At 42.5% G+C, this 18,987-nt stretch overlaps 1 protein-coding gene across 1 annotated transcript; it reads left to right on the top strand.

Annotated features, from left to right (window-relative positions):
• Positions 1–8,309: 8,309 nt before the first annotated feature.
• On the top strand, positions 8,310–18,610 carry LOC130222649 (solute carrier organic anion transporter family member 1C1-like). The gene is made up of 17 exons (XM_056455180.1): positions 8,310–8,393; positions 8,521–8,662; positions 9,245–9,377; positions 10,010–10,116; positions 10,203–10,355; positions 10,446–10,544; positions 14,215–14,418; positions 14,505–14,669; positions 14,750–14,945; positions 15,041–15,206; positions 15,305–15,489; positions 15,748–15,812; positions 15,922–16,039; positions 16,129–16,285; positions 17,068–17,172; positions 18,105–18,220; positions 18,334–18,610. Exons 1-17 carry the CDS (start codon positions 8,310–8,312, stop codon positions 18,608–18,610), a joined length of 2,472 nt encoding a protein of 823 aa, XP_056311155.1.
• The last annotated feature ends 377 nt before the right edge of the window (positions 18,611–18,987 follow it).

Genomic DNA, 18,987 nt, shown 5'->3' with positions numbered 1-18,987 from the left:
CTTCTTTTGCAGTGTTCAGAAACCTATTTGTGACGTCACGGATACTACGTCCTTATCTTTTACTGTCTATGGTTCCAGCACAAATTAAGCCCTGGGCTTTACCCAAGCAGCTTGGGGGAGTGGTTAGTGTTCTCAACTGAAACGCTGACTTTAAGAATTTATTCTTGTAATGTACTGTACTTATAATGATTGTGGTACATCTGAATAAACAGTAATAACAAACATTTTGGTCATGAAATATGAACAATAATAAAAGTTTTGTTTTACATATAAAGACTTTTATTTAAAAATATTAAATGTTCTGCTGTAGATGGACTAAGCCTGCTTCTTTTTTTTTTTTACAAATTATTTCTCCGGCCTTTGAAAAAAATCCCCTCACCGGGCACACTTGTTGCTGGCATACACCAGTACTTCATACTAGGGATGCAACGGTTCTCTGTAAAAAAGCGTATCGTCCTGTTGGTTTCCCACAATTCGGTGTATCCAGTGATCCGCGGTTCAGAATATTCATTATTAATATTGGTTTGTTAATAAAAACAACTGCAACAAAGCAGTTCCGCCTTTGTACGTTTTTAATAACCCTTCAAGCTCATTGCATGTGCGAAAACCTGTCCAATCATCTTAGTATGTAAATCTGTTGTTGACATCACGTGTCGGTGTGTGCGTGTGGAGTTTCTGTCGATTGAAGGAGATCTCTCTTTGTCTCATTCACGACAATCGCGCTAATAGAATTGGAGCTCCCTGGAATCATCATAAAATCATAAATAAAATTGCGTTGTTGCCTTGGTAATGCAAGCATAATGTAAACAGAAGTAATTAATACTTTAAAAGTGCTCAATTATTAAGATGTGTTGACATAATTATTATCTGCATAATTTTTTGAGACTGTTGAGATGTAAATTGGAAAAATGGGGAATTTAAGCTTATCTCTAAATTTATTTGAACATACAATGCCCCACTTCTATTTAATTAATGCGAGAACATGCAAATCTACAGTCCAATATCCTATCTCTAACTGTCCTGTCTGTCACTTTCTAACTCAGGAGTGCTCAACCCTGTTCCAGGAGATCTACTTTCCTGCAGATTTTAGCTTCAACCCTGATCAAACACACCTGAACTAATTAATTAGGACCTGAGCAGCACTTGATAATTACAGGCAGGTGTGTTTGATCAGGGTTGGAGCTGAAATCTGCAGGAACCGGGTTGGTCACCCCTGATCTAACTTGTATGGATATGTATGCCTTTATGGTTGTATGTGTATGCCTATATAGATGTATGTGTATGCGTTTATATGTATGACTATAGATTTATGCCTATGAATGTATCAGCAAATCCTAACTACCTGTCAGTGTCTATAGCATATCGATTAATATCAATAAAGTTTTAATGTAGCTTAAATATGCCCTATAAATGTCACTAAATCAAAAAATATCTCTCCTCTCATAAAAACCCACAAAGTTAACACCATTTGTATCTTTTTTTGAAATGATAAACATGATAAATACACTATGTCAGGGACTATTTTGTTAAAAATACAATGTTTTATAAGTTTGTTTACCATTCTAATCCCTACTGCGAGGAAAACTGTAGTTTGTTTATGTTATGATCATTTTAAGTGCAATTTCAGTCAAAACAATTATAATTTTATTGCAGTTTTCACCACAAATGCTAATGAGAAGAGTGAGAGTAAATGATCAACCTTACAACGACTGTCTTCATTGGCTATGGTTTAACTTGGTTTTAAGTCAGTTACAACACACTGCACCAGAACACTACAGAGTTTTTAACCTGCGTAAATAAAGAGAATTTTAAACAGACGAGCACCCCTGCTGAAAATTCCTGCTTAAACCAACCTAGGCTGGTTTAATCTGGTTATTGCAGTAGGGACAACTTCGTAGATTCATAGATTTGAATGTTTTTTTTAATTAAACATGTTATATAAATTGATTTATACATGGCACGTGATACAAAACATGGTAAAACAAAACAGAAATGTTTAAGAACAGAAATAAGCTTAATTTTCTTCCTCAAGTTCGTATGCATTTATTTTTAGTACAAATACAGTGGAGATATAAATAGTTTTCTCTTTTACAGAATATATTTTATATTATATTTTAAGGAGAATCTTCAGTGTCACATGAAACTTCAGAAATCATTCTGTATTGCGTACACAGTAGTGAAGTGAGCCTTGTAAAGTATGGTTTTACCAGCCTGATCTCACGAGAAAACGTAAGTGGCACCTATCCCCGCCCCTAAACCCAACCGTCATTGGAGGATGAGCAAATCGTACTAAATTGTACGAATTAGATCGTACGAATTCGTACGAATTAGCCACTAAAAAAAAAAGTTACGAATTGCCGTGAGATTGTGTTGGTTTTACCCAAACTCAAAACTGGTCGTCTGCTTTTTACACACACATTTTGATTGAGGAATAAAAACACGCAAACTCGCTCAGTGAGCATACACCCAGAGCAGTGGGCAGCTATAGCTGTGCAATTAGGGGTTTGGTGCCGTAAGCTGCGCTCACACTGGACTTTTCCTCCCATAGACTTCCATTCATGCGCACGTGAATGCGTCAGACCGGAAACGCAAGGTCATGCGTCAAGTTTCGCATGTTGTTGCGGTGCAAAGTTCAAGCTTGGTGAACTCTGACCTGCGAAATCGCATCACTTGACTGCGTGAGACCAATCGAGGATCAAAACATGACCTCTCTGAACAGAAATTTAAAATATTGATCTATTGCTGGCTTTTTTAATGTCTAATCATCTTGTTTAATCCCGCCCCTTTTCGAAGCGCCGTACGACAGAATTTCGCACACAAAGCCCAGTGTGACCGTAGCTTCACTCAGGGGCACATCAGCTGGGTATCGAAGATGGAGGGAGTGCGGGTCATTCACTTTCCCTACCTTTAATCCTTGCTGGGACCGGGAATCGACCCTGCAACCTTTCGATTACAAGTCCAACTCCCTAAGCCAGTGGTTCTCAATCTCCCCCAGCCCAACACATTTTGTCTTCCTTAATTAAAACCCCTATTTCAGATCATCAGCTCGTTAACAGAGATCAACTGATCCTTATGTGTCAAATAGGAGTCGCACACACGTGTGCAGGGTAGGGGGGCAGAGGACTGGAATTGAGAACTCCTGCTAACCATATGGTGTCTGAAGAGGTCAAATCGTTAGAACAAATAACCAGCAATCAAAATGAAATTGAACTTTGTCTAGTGTACAGCAAAATAGAAAGAGCTTTGGTGATAATTATATATTGACTTACTGCAATACTAATGTCTTGCTAGAAACGCCCTCAAAAGGGGAAAATGTTGGTTCTAAAAAATAAAGTTCAGTCCTTATTTCAACAAAACTAAGTCAAAAGCAGTCTTCCATCCATAGAACCATAAAAAGTAATTAAATAATTAAGTACTGTTCCCAGAAGGCAACAATAGATACTTTAAACAGAACAAGCTTCCCTTTCATTACATTTCTGTTACATGCACTCCTTCATTCATTTATATTCACTGATACTTTCATTGAACTTGATGTCTTTCCGACACACATCAATGGACAAGAACACTGAAGTAAATTAATAACATTTTATTCACACCCATTCACAATGGGTGAATGAGTCAGCATTCATTCACAAACAACTTCTGGTCTGTACTGCTTCAGGCTTTCGTGTTCAGATAAAAACACTGTTCACTTGCATTTGGGTTCAGTCGTGATTCATGACATTACCTTTGCCAAGGGTACTGACACAACCCCAAAACCACGGCGGACCCTGACTTTTGGACTTGTTGCTGGTAGCAATCTGGATGATCCTTTTCTTCTTTGGTCCGGAACACACGGCGTCCATTTCTTCCAAGAAATACATGAAATATGTCCATCCCAGATGCCTCCGAGCCCAGAGAAGTCAACGCGCTTCTGGACAATGTTAACATAGGGCTTCCTTTCGGCACAGTACAATTTTAACTGCCATTTGTGGATGTAACTCCATATTGTGGTACTTGACAAAGGTTTGCTAAAGTAGTTCTGAGCTCATGTGGTGATATCGCTTATAGATGAATGAGGATTCTTGAAGCTGTGAGTGATCGCTTTGTTGGGCTGTAGGTCAGCATTGGTCCAGCCAGGGACGTCGCAAGAGAGGGGGAAAAAGTTCATAGAGTGGAGGCACGTGAGGGGCCCTGAGCCAGAGCATGTTGTGCCCCCCACTCCATAACCCCAACCAGCCACACAACCCCAGCTCCTCACCTACTTCGTCCAAGACTTAAATGTTCTTGCATAGAGACCAGAATTGCTGTGCCTCAGCTGTTGTGTTTTGGACTCTTTGCGTTCCTTCTTGACTTGAATTGTTCTCATCACTTTAGTTTTTGTTCTGGCACTCTGATTTATACCCAGTCAGAGCGCTCTCTTCAGCCGATGGCTGGTGGATTCTACAAGCTGACTTTAGCTAACTTTATAGCTGTAGATATTCTTCATCAGGCTTCAGGTGGTAAACTGTTTAGTTTAGATTCTGAAGAAACAATTATACATGGATGAAAATAAGAATTTTCCTGGCATGGCAACATAATCAGACAGCTTCCTTCTTTTTTTGCTGGGTGTGTGGTGTAAAACTTTAGCAATTATTTCCATGAAGGTGATTTCATTGCCATAATTTATCACACATTAACCGAAAGTTTAGCATATTGGGCTGAGAAAACCGAGTACTGTGCCAACAAGAAGGATATTTGTTTTGATTGGCACCATTGAGGATTTGTTGGTTGATGTTTCTTCAACGCTTTAAAGGCTTATCTAATTCTTACTGCTATATCAGTAATGTTCATTTCCTCGCTGCGTTTTAGACTGTTTTATTCATTTTGCCACACAAATACTAATAAAATGGACGAATTATAGTCACGCTCCACATTCTTACCAACAGAAATAGAGTAATACCATGTTTAAATCTTCCATTTTAGCTTGTGTTTCTACCTAAGATTGTATTTAGTAACTAGAAAATTCCATTTAGGCGACGCAGTGCTGCAGTAGGTTCTGCTGTCGACTCACAGCAAGAAGGTTGCTGGTTCAAGCCTCGGCTGGGTCAGTTGGTGTTTCTGTGTTGAGTTTGCATGTTCTCACTGCGTTCGCGTGGGTTTCCTCCGGGTGCTCCGGTTTCCCCCACAGTCCAAAGACCTACAGGTGAATTGGATAGGCTAAATTGTCCGTAGTGTATGAGTGTGCATGGATGTTTCCCAGAGATGGGATGCAGCTGGAAGGGCATCCGCTGCGTAAAACAAATTCTGGATAAGTTGGTGGTTCATTCCGCTGTGGTGACCCCAGATTAATAAAGGGACTAAGCTGAAAAAATGAATGAATGAATGAAATTTCCATTTCTTTAAATGCATATATATGAAAATGCAAACATACATTTCAGTTCTTTCAGAATTGCATAAAATTGTGAATAACGTGTTTAAAACCTACAGCACGTGAATGTGTTTTTACTGAGGCAAAAATAGGGTTAAAGAAATACTCAGTGCTAGATAAAGATTAGTAAAACACATGTGGGCACGTATAAAGGTGCTTTCAGAGGTTGCTGTTTTGGCCATATTTCCACTACAATATTACCACTTTCTCTGAATGTGAAGACGACTCTGGACATGTGAGTGTTATTATATAATTGTGAAATAATTATATACATGTGTATTGTACATAATGTGTAAACACATTTAGATACATATTTAAAAATGCTAAATCTGCCACGGCCAGACTTATAGGTAAAGCCAGGGGCCACAACTTACAGAGGGGATCAAGTATAATATATAGTTCTTATTCAATATTCGATCTGTGCTGTCAGATTATCAGGAGGACTTCTATAATGACGCACTGTAAGTGTTAGAGAATGTTGTAGGTCTATTAATACAGGCCAGCGGGTGAGCAGAAACTAAACATTTAAACAGGTAACTTTCATCAGACACAGGATTACCTCTGGAATAACATGGTAAGACTGTTTATAACGTTTTAAAAATGACCAGGGTTTAAAACGTAACCTGGGTTTTGTTTAATGCTGTAATTTGTTAATACTTTTTGCTGTAATCATTTTCATAACCAAGAGTTGGTGTGTGACTTATACATAAGAACTTACAGGGTTTGGACAATGAAACTGAAGCACTGGCCAATTTAGTGTTGGAGGTTTCATGGCTAAATTTGAGCAGACTGCTGGCCAATCTTTATTGATAACACCATCCACCAGTAAGAGCAGGGTGCGAAGGTTTAATTAGCTGAGTAATAGCACAGTTTTGCTTAAATATATCACAAAGCACACAACATTATGGGTCACATATCAAAAGAGGACAATTTGTTGATGCCATCTCGCTGGCACATCTGTGACCAAGACGGCAAGTCTTTGCAATGTATCAAGAGGCACGGTATTCAGTGTAATGTCAGCATACCACCAAGAAGGACAAACCACATCCAACAGGAGTAAATGTGGATGCAAGTGGTCCACCTTCACTGTCTTTACCACATCTTATAGAGTTATTGTGTGGAGAAGCCCCGAAGAAGCACACCACCCAGACTGATGCATGTCCAGAAGCATTGGGGTGGATCAGTGATGGTTTGGGCTGCCAGATGGGCGAATCACTGTCAAGGACTACTTCAATGCAAGGATAATGCACCAGTACACACAGCAGGACTGGCGACAGAATGGTTTGATGAACATGAAAGAGAAGTTCCTCATCTCCCATGGCCTGCACTGTCACCAGATGTAAATATTATTGAGTCACTTTGGGGTGTTTTGAAAGACCCCTCTGATCATTGTGCAGGACTTGTATCTCTCATTCTCATAACAAATTGATGCTGTAATGGCTGCAGAAGGAAACCCTACACCATACTAATGAATTATTGTGGTCTAAAACCAGGTGTTTGAGTTTCACTGTCTAATCCATTTATGTTCTATATGAATGTTTAATGAATGGCTATTTATTTTTAACCTATGCGCACATGATATGACTATAAATTTTGGACAGATTAAAAACGTTTTCTCTGAAAGCGAACTGTGCCAAGCAACATTGCAGCCATTTTAATCCCTGTTTCAGAACAAAGCATTCAATCTAGAGCAGGGGTGTCAAATTCAGTTCCTGGAGGGCCGTTGCCCTGCTCAGTTTAGTTCCAACCCTGCTTCAAAACCAACCCAGGCTCATTCCGAAAACGTAGTCCCGAGGACGTTTCTGGAGTCTGCGAAATACGTCCCGGGGGTACGTATTTTTGCAGTTTTTGGTTTTCGCGAATCCGCGAGAGGCCGCTGTGTGCGCCTTTTTGGCTTCTCGGATGTCTCCCGCGAGTGCCGTTCGCGCCCGCGCTGTTCTCGCGTGAACCAACCAGAGGCCGCTGTCGAACAAACATCTGTCTGTCCGACTGGCTGAATGATTGACTGGGCGACCGGCCAATCGGTTGGCCGACCCACCCTCCTACTTCCCCGAACCCAACCAATTTTACCGATTGACCCGCCCGCCCTAAACCCAACCAACGATTTACAAAAGCTGTCTGGAAAAAGAAAAGCCAACCGTTTTTTTTTTAAACCACGTTTTCGGATTTTACCACATTCTCACCCTGTTATGAACCTCTTCGCTTTATTTCTTGGATTCTGTTTTAGTCTTACCTGATTTCTGAAACCGCTCTTCACCGGACTCGAACCTGCTCGTCATCGTCGTGGTCAGCTCCTCTTATGCGTCTCGAGTCCGCCGACGCACAGGATGAGCTAACCGGACAAACTGGTTGCGGCGGGAAAGCCCTCCACACGAAGGCAAGCGGTCAGCCGGCGAGCGCTAAAAGGAACAGCGTCATACCGCCCCGCAGCGTTCACTTAAAAATTTAAATGCAGCCTTACGTACCTCCGGCTACATAATTCGCGGTCTCCAGAAACGCCCTCGGGACTACGTTTTCAGAATGAGCCTGGGTTGTTTAAAACACTTACCTGTAGGTTTCAAACAAGCCTAACGGACTTAATTAGTTTGATCAGATGTGTTTAATTAGGGTTGGAACTAAACTGTGCAGAGCTGTGGCTCTCCAGGAACTGAATTTGACAACCGTGATCTAGAGGGATGAAAGCACTCGTCATACAGGAAAAATAGCTGGAGTAACAGGTATCATCCAGTGTTCAGCATGAATTGAAATGCAGCTTTATGTCCGAGCTTTCATATAAATCAGCAACGACTGAGAGGACAGAGCGTTACCGGAGCCGACCAAATTTCAACTGGATCTGCCAGTGAATCTGGCATTTGAGGTTTTCAGTTGAGTTGTCTTTTTCCATTGGTCTTTTCTCCTCTTTCCTGGCCAGTAGTTCATCATGGAGGTCAATCCAAATGGGATGGAATATTCAGACAGAAATGAGAAAACATCTCAAACCAAATGCTGCTCTCCAAACCTGAAGGTAAGACCAGTGAAGTCTGAATTACTATTAGCTAATCTTTTGATTTATTGATAATGGACGTAGCTTAATATTTATGGAAATGTATATATATATATATATTAAATTCTCTGTCCTTGTGTCTGAGTAGATCTTTATTGGTGCACTTGCCTTCTGTTACTTCTCTAAAACCTTGACGGTGTCTTACACCAAAAGCGCCATCACTCAGATTGAGAGGCGGTTTGAGATCCCGAGCTCCACCGTTGGTATCATCGACGGCAGCTTTGAAATGGGTGAGTTGAATATGAAGCTAAATCAGTTGCAAAACTTGAGAGGCTGAAAATCCGAATCTGAGAACTTGCCGTATTGATATCTGGATGTTCATGTTGAAATTTAAGCACAGCTCAGATGTGAAAAGCTGAAACTTCGATTTGCACACACAGACAATAATCCAACAGTTCCTTCATCCCTGCATCCCCTCTCCCCAACCCTGCAGTTCCCACACAGGTTCATTTACAAATTACATACAAATGAAGTTTTGCTACTGATATATAGCAAAAGGAGTAGCAAAAGTCACAAAGTGCTGCGATTTGAACTTGTACTGCTAGATCTGAGAGTGACAAGTGATATGACAAGCTCTCACAGTCAGATTTGCAAGCTTTCAAGTGTTGCTACTGGTTCATCTTCATAATTGAGATGCATTGAGGTGTAGTAAAATGAGGGCAGAGCTTCAGCCAGTAGATGAGTGCTCATACCAGTGAGTATACGATTGTTGCTGTGATGCGACTGAACTACAGTTCATACAAATGGGACAGTTGATTGATGGTATGCTGTGAAATAATGTACAATTTGTTGACAGTGTGATTTGCTTCCAGGTAATATGCTGGTCATTACCCTAGTGAGCTACATTGGTGCAAAGTTTCACAGGCCGAAGATCATTGGAGCAGGGGTTCTGCTGATGGGTATAGGAACACTGTTAATGGCTTCACCTCATTTCATTATGGACCGGTGAGTTTTAAATAAAATAATCAGGGCCACTTGGTCTTGATTAACCACTTGGTGCCCCTGCGAGGGCGGGATAAACGCTGATTTTGGAGTTTCTATTTAGGCTAAGTGCAAATAGCGCACCTCGTTGGAATAAGCTAGTTGAGTGATTCCCGCCCATCACAGTTTGATTGACAGAGACAACATAACTAAAACGAGCGACTAATAGCAGTGCGCGTGGTGTAGCTTGTAAAGCACATGGCAACAAGTTTTGACACGATCGATCGTGAACACTGTTTAAATCCAGCGTCTGATGAACACGTTCTTCTTTTTTTCCAACACTACATATCAGATGTCTACTCTTCATCACGAGGAAGACCAGTAGGAATCATTAATAAGTGTGTGTATTATGGAAGATATAATAATATCTTATATTATAATTCAACTATCGGAGTGCGGCCTGGTAGGGGCCACACAAGACATTGTGCCCAGGGGCATCTGAATTCTTAATCCGGGCCTGAAAGTAAAGCATACTCATACTTGGTATATTCACATTGAGGAGTTATTGAAGATTCACTCTTTAAAAGTGTGCTTTCTTAATGTCCTATATTTGAAATGCTGTATGTACTATTTATGTGTCTGCTTTTTTCTGGCAGGTACAAGTATGATACAGCTGCCACCCATACTAATGATGCTGATAATTTCACAGTGATCTCTACATGCTCATCCGACTCTCAGGAAACTCTTCAACAGCCTTTCTCTGGTAATTCATCATGTGTGGAAAAACGTATGAGATATTTTAATTGTTAAACGCAATACATAACAGTTCACTCTATATGGGTTGTCTAGGATGCCAAACAGAGGAAGCTGAAAGCTCACCCTTGTGGGTGATCGTGTTTTTGGGAAACAGTATGCGTGGGATTGGGGAAGCCAGCATTGTCCCTCTGGGAATGTCATTCATAGATGATTACGCACGGCCAGAAAACTCTGCTTTTTACATTGGTGAGAAGATGATTATTGTTATTAATAACATAACTACGTTCAATCTTTATCTCTTATGTGATTTGATCAATTTTTCTTTGTTTTCTGTAGGTTGTCTGAACACAGTCAAAGGGATTGGGCCATTTTTTGGTTTCATGCTTGGATCTCTATGTGCTAATCTTTATGTGGACATTGGCCTCGTGAATAAAGGTTAGATAAAAATGTTGATATATTTACCTTAGATGTCAATAACATAAAGAGTTTAAAAGGTCAATATTAGTTTGAAATCTATCAAGGTAGTACGTTGTAACAGACAAGATTTTAGAGATGACAGATTATGCTTCTTTTCAACCAAGTGAGTTCCAGGGCTAGTTTGGAACCTAAACCTAGATCCAAATAGCTTCTTTCAACAACCAGAGAACCAGTTTAGAATCAGAAAAAATGGTTCTGAAATAGCAGCAAAAAATCACTGGGCTAGAAAAAGCACTTGCATCAGGGACTGAGGGATACCGTGACCAGCCAGACAAACAGAAACGGACTGCCTAAAGGGGCAAGTGACCTTGAATAGGAAAACCCTTGGGAATGCCAGCTAAGCAGGAAACCGTGGAAGAACCAAGGAATCATGAGAAGGCCAACTTATGAGACCATGATGAAGCTGGAGAATATAGCTTGGTAAAAAAAAGCCACTGTGCTGAGTCCAGGTACCAACAGGGATTGATTGCTGGTCACCCAGGCAGGCTCAGAATGTGCACTGTCATTTCAGTCGGCTGCTGTACGCCAGTTGTTTTACATCGGCTTGGTGTGGCTTTGCCTTTAGGGTCAGGAAAAGAATCCCACTGAAGGCATCAGGGAAGGAGAAAGAAAGGATGAGAGGATGTTCTCCAAAAGCAGTGATAGCCAGCACAAAGACAAGGTCATTAACGGTGGTTGTCTTGGAAGAAGTGTCTTCAGGAAACTTTATACATCACTACATACATGATAAAGGTTTGGTCTTCTGTTAGGTAGGGTACATTTGATGGTAAACCTTCCAGGTTATGGTTAGTGAGGCAAGTCTGATAACAGAAGAAAAAAGTTAAAGAGCAGATAGGAGATTAAGACACTACTTACAATGAGAAGAGAGGTCCATGTGTTCTCCGAAATCAGAACTGTACCTGACTGTTTTAAATATAAAGGGATCTCAGACTCTGCTCCCAGATAGCTACCAATCTGCAGAGATTAGTTATCTAGTTATTATATAGTTCAAGTGTATTTGAACAAGGTTTAAGCTTGACTTTTCAGGCCTGTAGCTCTCTAGCAGAGAGGTGGACACCTCTGTATAAATGCTGCCCTTGGTTCCAGCTGTGATTGGATACAGACGCAAGTGTCTATCTGCCTGCTCTTGTGACTACGATTCTAGATTGCCTTCATACACCTGTTTGCCCGTGTTGACCATTGCTTGCCTGACCTCCTTAATAAACCTGCATTTGGATCCTAACTCTGTTGCCAGTGTTACAATCCCCTGATTACAGAAGACTCAGACCACACAATGAATCCAGCAGGACATTAAGGCAAGGTATGAATTCCTTCAAGGACCATTAAAATTTTTTTCTGGACATTGCCAATGACATCACTCTCCTGGACTGTATACTTATTGACTTTTTTATCAAGGATTAAATTAACCACTGAAATCTGCCCTCTTATGTTATGGTCCTCGGGGGTCTTTCCAGCAAGTCCTGGATGTGGCTTTATAGGCCATTGGTTTAATAGAGGGGGATAGACAGCAAGACCCGCCGGCAATGGGGCTTGCTGTTCCCTCTAGTAACACCATTATGCTGGCATCACCTGTACTCCTGTCTTCTGTTCACCAGCCTAGACCACAGCCAGTTGACAAAATGGCCACCAACAGTCCATTCAAGCACAAGATGGCTACCGCCAGTATACCCAAACACAATGCAAAACACGCAAAATGGCTGCCTCCAGTCCTCCAGCTCACAAGATGGCCACTTCCAGTTATCCAGCCCACAAGAGGGCCGACTCCAGTCCTCCAGCTCACAATGTGGTCACAACCAGCCCTTCAGCTCATGCATGGGTAAGCACCAATCTGCCACACGCTCACAAGATAGCTTCCTGTTCCGAGTCTGTTCCTACTATAGTTCCAGTCCAAGTTCCTGTTCCGGAAATGCCATCACCTGAGCCACCAGAATGTCCACCACAACCCGAGTTGCCAAAGCCACCGCCACCAACAGAGCTGCCACATCTTCCGTCACTGCCAGAGCTGCCAGATCCTCAGTCGCTGCCGCCTGAGTTCCCGAATGGCAGGCGCCAGATCCTCTTGAATCCCTTGAAAGGCGGGCGCCAGATCCTCTTGAATTCCTCAAAGGACGGATGCCAGATCCTCTTGAATCCCCCAAATGGCGGGCGCCAGATACCTCCGAGTCCCTCGAATGGCCGGCGCCAGACTCCTTGGAAATCCTCAAATGGCCAGGGGTACGAGACCCACCCGAGTCCCACGAAAGGCCAAAGCCGCCATTTAAGTTCCACGAAAGGCCAGGGCAGTTACCTGAGTCCCACGAAAGGCCAGAGCCGCCACTTGAGTCCCACAAAAGGCCAGAGCCGCAACCTGAGTCCCACGAAAGGCCAAAGCCGCCATTTAAGTCCCACGAAAGGCCAGAGCCGTCACCTGAGTCCCACGAAAGGCCAGAGATGTCACCCGAGTCCCCCGAAAGGCCAGAGCAGTAACCAGAGTTCCACAAAGGACCAGAATTACCACCCGAGTTCCACGAGTGGCTGCCAGAGCCATGTGATTTGTCAGAGCCGTGTGACCTCTCAGAGCCGTTTGACGTCCCAAAGCCGCCTAAACCATATGAACCTTCAGTGCTTTCTGAACCAAAGCCCCCTGATCCACTGAGGTTATATACACACTTCCAGTGACTTCTGAACCAAGGCCTCCTGACCGACTGGAGTTAAACGAACTGCCAGTGTCTCTTGAACCCAAGCCTCCTGACCCACTGGAGTTAAATGAACTGCCAGTGTCTCCTGAACCCAAGCTTCTTGACCCACTGGGGTTGAATATACTGCCAGTGCCTCCTGAACCTAAGCCTCCTGACCCACGGGGGTTTAATTAACTGCCAGTACTTCCTGAACCAAGGCCTCCTGACCCACTGTGGGTGTATGACACGTCTATGTCTGCTGAACCAAAGCCTCCACACATACCTTAGCTCTACGCTCCAGTCCCTCTGCAGCTCCTCAATCTAGACCTTCTTCAGCTACAGGCCTTTTTGTTTGTTCCTTGTTTAACAGTTAAACTGCTGATTTCTCAAGGAAAAAAACCCTATGCCCTGCATATTTAGTTTTCCCTTTGTTTGAATATCTGAACCTTTTTCAGTGGTCACCGCTTGATAGTGAGATCCATCTTTTCACACTGAGGACAAATCAAACAACTATTAAAAAAAGGTACAAATGCTCCAGGAGGAAATGTGGTGAATTAAGATCTTTTGGAATGTGAAAGGCAATGCGAAAAATGAAGGTACAAAAAATATATATATTTCATCCAAATAAGATAACATTAGACACTTTCATCCTGTCTCTTTCTGGAGCATCAGTGAGTGGTTCACCAATTCTGCAAGGGGTTCACAAAATTTCAATTGCCACTGACCATTCATCTAACACAGGGGTTTTTAACCACATTCCTGGAGAATCAACAGCACTGCATCTTTTACATGTATCCTTTATCTGCTATACCAACTTCAAGTCTTGCAGTTTCTGCTAATGTGCTGATGATCTAAATCGGGTGTGGTTTGTTAAGGAGACATGGAAAATGTACAGCGTTGCTGGTCCTCCAGAACCATGATTGAGAACCACTGAGCTAACAGATATATTTATTTGCATATTCTCTTCTCAGAAAGCGTAACCATCACACCACAGGACTCTCGCTGGGTTGGGGCTTGGTGGTTGGGTTATGTGGTGTCTGGCCTGTTGACTCTCCTTGCTGCTTTTCCTTTCTGGTTTTTGCCAAAAGTTCTACCTGAAAACTCCCAAATCTCACTGCTAAACAACACCCCACAACAACACAAAACCCCACCCAGCCTTACAGAGATAGTCAAAGGTATGGCAACATTACAGTCTCCTTTGACAATGTAAAAAAAACACTTTCATATTGTTTAAATAATGTGCTATTTTCTTGTTTTCTAGATTTTGCCCCAACTTTTAAGCGTCTGCTTACCAATAAGATCTACATCCTGTACCTGATGTACAGTATAGTGGCATACAATGACTTTGTCATAGTTGTAACATACACGCCAAAATATCTGGAACAGCAGTTTGGACAAAGTGCATCCAAAACCAACTTTCTGATAGGTGACAACTGTTATGGTTACTAGAATGTTCCTATATTTCAGTCTGTTTTAACTGGTTGCATATTTGTACACTGTACATAGGAGTGACATGTGTTCCAGCAATGGCTCTGGGTATTTTCCTGAGTGGGTTGATGATGAAAAGGTTTAAATGGGGTCTGCTGGCATCTGCGAGAATGAATTTGTTCACCAATGTCGCCATAATGCTTTTAAGTATACCTTTCTTCACTCTCAGCTGTGAAAATCTAGATATTGCTGGGGTGACAGTGCCTTATCAAGGGTACTTTTTTCTCTGTCCACCTATTCAATCTATTAATTTTTAAATCACTTGTACAATGTAGAACAACTTGACATAATGAATTGTTCATGTGGCAGATCTACAGAAGTTCAGGATATTATAAGTGATGTACCCCCTTCTTGCAATGCTGACTGTGGATGTCCAGACCTCCTCTGGGATCCAGTGTGTGGAGAGAATGGAGTGACCTACATCTCACCTTGCCATGCAGGCTGCAATTCCACCCAGGGTGCAGGACGGAATATGGTGAATGCAGTGGATAATGATCTTTAACAATCTCATTCAATTCTTATTAAATGTTTATTAAGTGTATTTTCCTCTTTCTTGTCTTGTTTTTTTGTCAGACATTCCATGACTGCAGCTGTATTCAGAGCTGGGGACTGAGCATTGGCAACTCCTCTGCAGTTCTTGGACAGTGTTCACAAGATCCAAACTGCAACAGAATGATCTACATTTATCTGGGATTGCTATCTTTGTCCTTCTTTGTGTACAGTCTTGGCACTGTTCCTTTTCTCACCATGTCTCTGAGGTAAAAATTAATATAAAGAAAAACTGAAGAGGGCATGTTGTTAGGTAAACAACATAAGATTATTTTGTTTGTTTAAAGAACAAAGTATAGACCTGATCTATATGGTAGGAACCCTAAATAATTTCTTTTGTGAATTGATACTGCATAAAATATCAAATGAATCTCTACTCATTATGCAAATGGAAAAAAAGAGCAAACTAATATAAAGCCACATTGGTGTTTAAATCAAAACTGCATATTGAGAACATGTTCTTGCAGGATTGTGGATCCTGAGCTGAAGTCTCTCTCTGTGGGAATGTTACTGTTATCTGTAAGAGTTTTGGGTGAGTTTGCGGTGTTCTGGAATGTATAATGTTGATATATATTCTTGTCTTAAACCCCCATTCAGGCCTAGTATAGCATTGTTTATAATGCAATTTAACTTTTTTAAAGGTGGTATTCCTGCTCCCTTTTACTTTGGTGCTCTTATTGACTATACCTGTCTGAAATGGGGCCAGAATAAATCTTGTGGAAGAGGTGCCTGCAGAGTTTATGACATTGAGACATTCAGGTGAGCTGAGCTATTATATTTACCCTATTCTGTTCTACATAATCTTAATCTCTAACTAATTTATACTAAACTATTATTGGCCCAATAAGGTTCCTCTTTCAGGGACTGACCAACTGTCTTCGAGTATTAGCCTGTTCCCTGCTCTGGATAGCCACAATAGGGATAAAGAGGAAAATGCAGAATGATAAACACAAAGACACGGAACTGCAAAGGGGTCCATCTGATGATCCAGAACATGAGGACACTGTAATATAATGTTCTGTTGTGCTTTAATTTAGTTTGTTTTACATTATTATTGAAGTACATGTTAAATGCACAAGTATAAACAAAGGAACTGTTCAATTGTGCATGTTGATTTCCTGCAATGTAATGTTATTACCGTTACATTTTTATATATGATCACAAGATGACATCTTAACAAAGGGCTTGTCATTAACATTGGGAATTGGTCTTTTTAATCCTTCCCCCATGCAAGACAAATTGGGCCAGAGTGCAGTTCGGTTGGACTTGAAAACTAAAGATGCAACATCATTTTAAGGGACTGTTTATTATGGTTTTATTAATCATTCTTATTTTTCAATAAACAAAAACTATTATAGCTTATCAAAGGTGCAAATCCCATGCTGCACTTCAGCTGCCACCTTCAGCAAACCTTCTAATACATGCAGCAAGAAAAAATAAGTCTAAAGGAGTGGATCTGTACAGCTAAAGATTTGACTAGGTCACTGCCTCCCAAATGACTCAAAATAATCCAAAACTGCTTTATAACTAAAGCAGTCTCCCTTGTGCTGAGCAAGAGTGCTTCTTAACCTTAACAGTCGCATCATCGATGAGACAAGCGGGTGGGAATGTAAAAATGCAGTGTAAGTGCGAGCCGTCAGGGGGAATGTAACTAACCCTAGTGAGAGTACACCCCAAGATAGAATGAGAACAGCCTCAAACTTACCAATTTCCTCTAGTAGAGTCTGGTTAAGTTAAGCTGCGCAGAGAAACCACAGTCAACATGGCTATTCTTTTGCCACCTCAAGCTCATCTACTGGACGACTGAACAGACCATCGGCAAACCCAGCATGACAAAGAAAGATCCTACATCACAGCAGAGCAGGAAGGCAGGCACACCTCAGATTCATTACGTAACTGGTTCAAAGATAGCCCTGTCAAATAATGGGGTACTGCATCACATGTCTGGGGGTCCAGCATGTTGATGTGGCACTTGTGGACAGCTCATGCGCTCACTGCAAGGGCATGTCTGTTGTGCCGCTGAGATAGCATGCCAGCCCTGTTCTTCCCACTGAGCGGGGAGCACTCAGGTAGATCTGAGGATTAGAGTTGTGTCTTATCCATCACCTCCAGGCCCGCGGACCCCCACTCCTTCACAGCACGCCCTATCCAAGCTTTGAGCGTATGTGGTTTATTCCCAGAATTGCTGCGCTTTTGCTCAGTGACACCATGGTGGCATGATGGCTGTGCTTTGTTGTGCGATTTTCTCCACCTGATCCTTGTACGCTTCCGCCCTCACCTCCCTCGATGGCAAGGCAGCCAGTGAGTTACGTGGCTTTTCCCCAGGTGGTGCTGCTTTTGGCCGACTATACTCTCTTGACCATCAAGTTGTCAGCCGTGCCATGGGAAAGACGATGGCCACACTAGTGTTTCTCGAACGCCACCCCTGGCAGATATGCATCACACTAACAAAGTTCGCCTATATCTCAGGCAGGACTGTTTGGCAACACTGTCAGGGACTCCTCACTGGGAGCGTCCTCCTGTGATCCCATTATCCACTCCGCAGCACATTCCACAAGCTACTGGCTGCATTGAACCCACCACAGGAAGTTGACGCCCCACCCCAGGGCCCTGCTTAGTCCAGTAAATGAAATGACTCTGAGACAGGTTGCCCAGAGAGAAGGAGGACTGCCCTTTCCCCAGTGAAGGATCGGGAATTCTGCATAGGATGCACTGCCTTCCAGCTTGCAACTTCAGGGCACTTAGTGACATTCTCCAAGGGCATCAGTGGATGGGCTTCACGGGATCCTGTCAGGAAGGTAAGAGTCAAATCTTTCACTTTCAGCTCATTCTCTGGACAAGCCGCTTCCTGGGGATGAGTACCTCCATCCAGACCTTCCCCACTGTGGGTGCATCAGCAATAGCTCAGGTGGTGCCACTTGTTCGGGCTCTGTCAAAGTGGTTAGTGCTGCCCAGCCCTTCATAGTGGCTCATCTGGACAGTCAGATGAGATGGCTGTGCGATTCAGTTTGCTGCATGGCCTTACAAGTTTACAGGTGTGTATTTCACGGTAGTCATGCCATAGCTCCCTCTGTCTTCCATGAGGAGATTACTAGTCCTTGGATGGACCTTGCTGTCCTACAGGCCAGCGTGCCTCTAGAACAAGTGTCCAGGCATGGAGTTGGCTCGACAGAGCATGGGCTGGGGAGCCATGTGTTGCGAGCATGTAGCTGTGGGTCCTTGGAGAGGAACCCGGCTGCATTGGCATATCAATTGCCTAGAGCTGTTGGCAGTGTATCTCCCTCTCCGCCATTTTTTACTGGTGAAAGAGAGGAAACACGTGCTGGTTAGCATATATCAACTGCATGGGGGGTATATACTCTCGCTGCATGTCTCAGCTCGCTCGCCGTCTGCTTCTCTGGAGTCATAGGCGGCTGAATGCTGCTTGGCATTCACATCCCTGGCGAGCTCAACCATGCAGCCATTGTGCTTTACTCACATGCCCACATAACGCTGATATAGGAGTGCGTCGGAGAAGCCCGGGTCGACCTGTTTGCTTCTCCCAAGACCAATAGAGGCAGCATTTCAGTGTTGATAATGGCCTTTTTGGTAAACATATCATTAACATTTTCCTTTGAATACTGTACTATATGCTATGCTATACTGTAGAATATTGCAAAAGTATCTGGATGCAGCCCTTATGATGCAAGCTGAGATTGCATTACTCA

This window comes from Danio aesculapii, chromosome 4 (assembly GCF_903798145.1).
Source record: "Danio aesculapii chromosome 4, fDanAes4.1, whole genome shotgun sequence".
NCBI lineage: Eukaryota > Metazoa > Chordata > Actinopteri > Cypriniformes > Danionidae > Danio > Danio aesculapii.
The sequence above is the reverse complement of the archived record's forward strand: the minus strand, read 5'-3'. Positions and strand labels throughout refer to the sequence as shown.

Bases quoted from the DNA above. Each gene is read 5' to 3' on its own strand.
- LOC130222649 (XM_056455180.1), top strand. From the start codon at position 8,310: ATGGAGGTCAATCCAAATGGGATGGAATATTCAGACAGAAATGAGAAA. The intron at 10,545-14,214 runs GTTAGATAAAAA...TTCTCTTCTCAG, and splicing joins CATTGGCCTCGTGAATAAAG to AAAGCGTAACCATCACACCA. The intron at 15,813-15,921 runs GTGAGTTTGCGG...ACTTTTTTAAAG, and splicing joins GTTATCTGTAAGAGTTTTGG to GTGGTATTCCTGCTCCCTTT.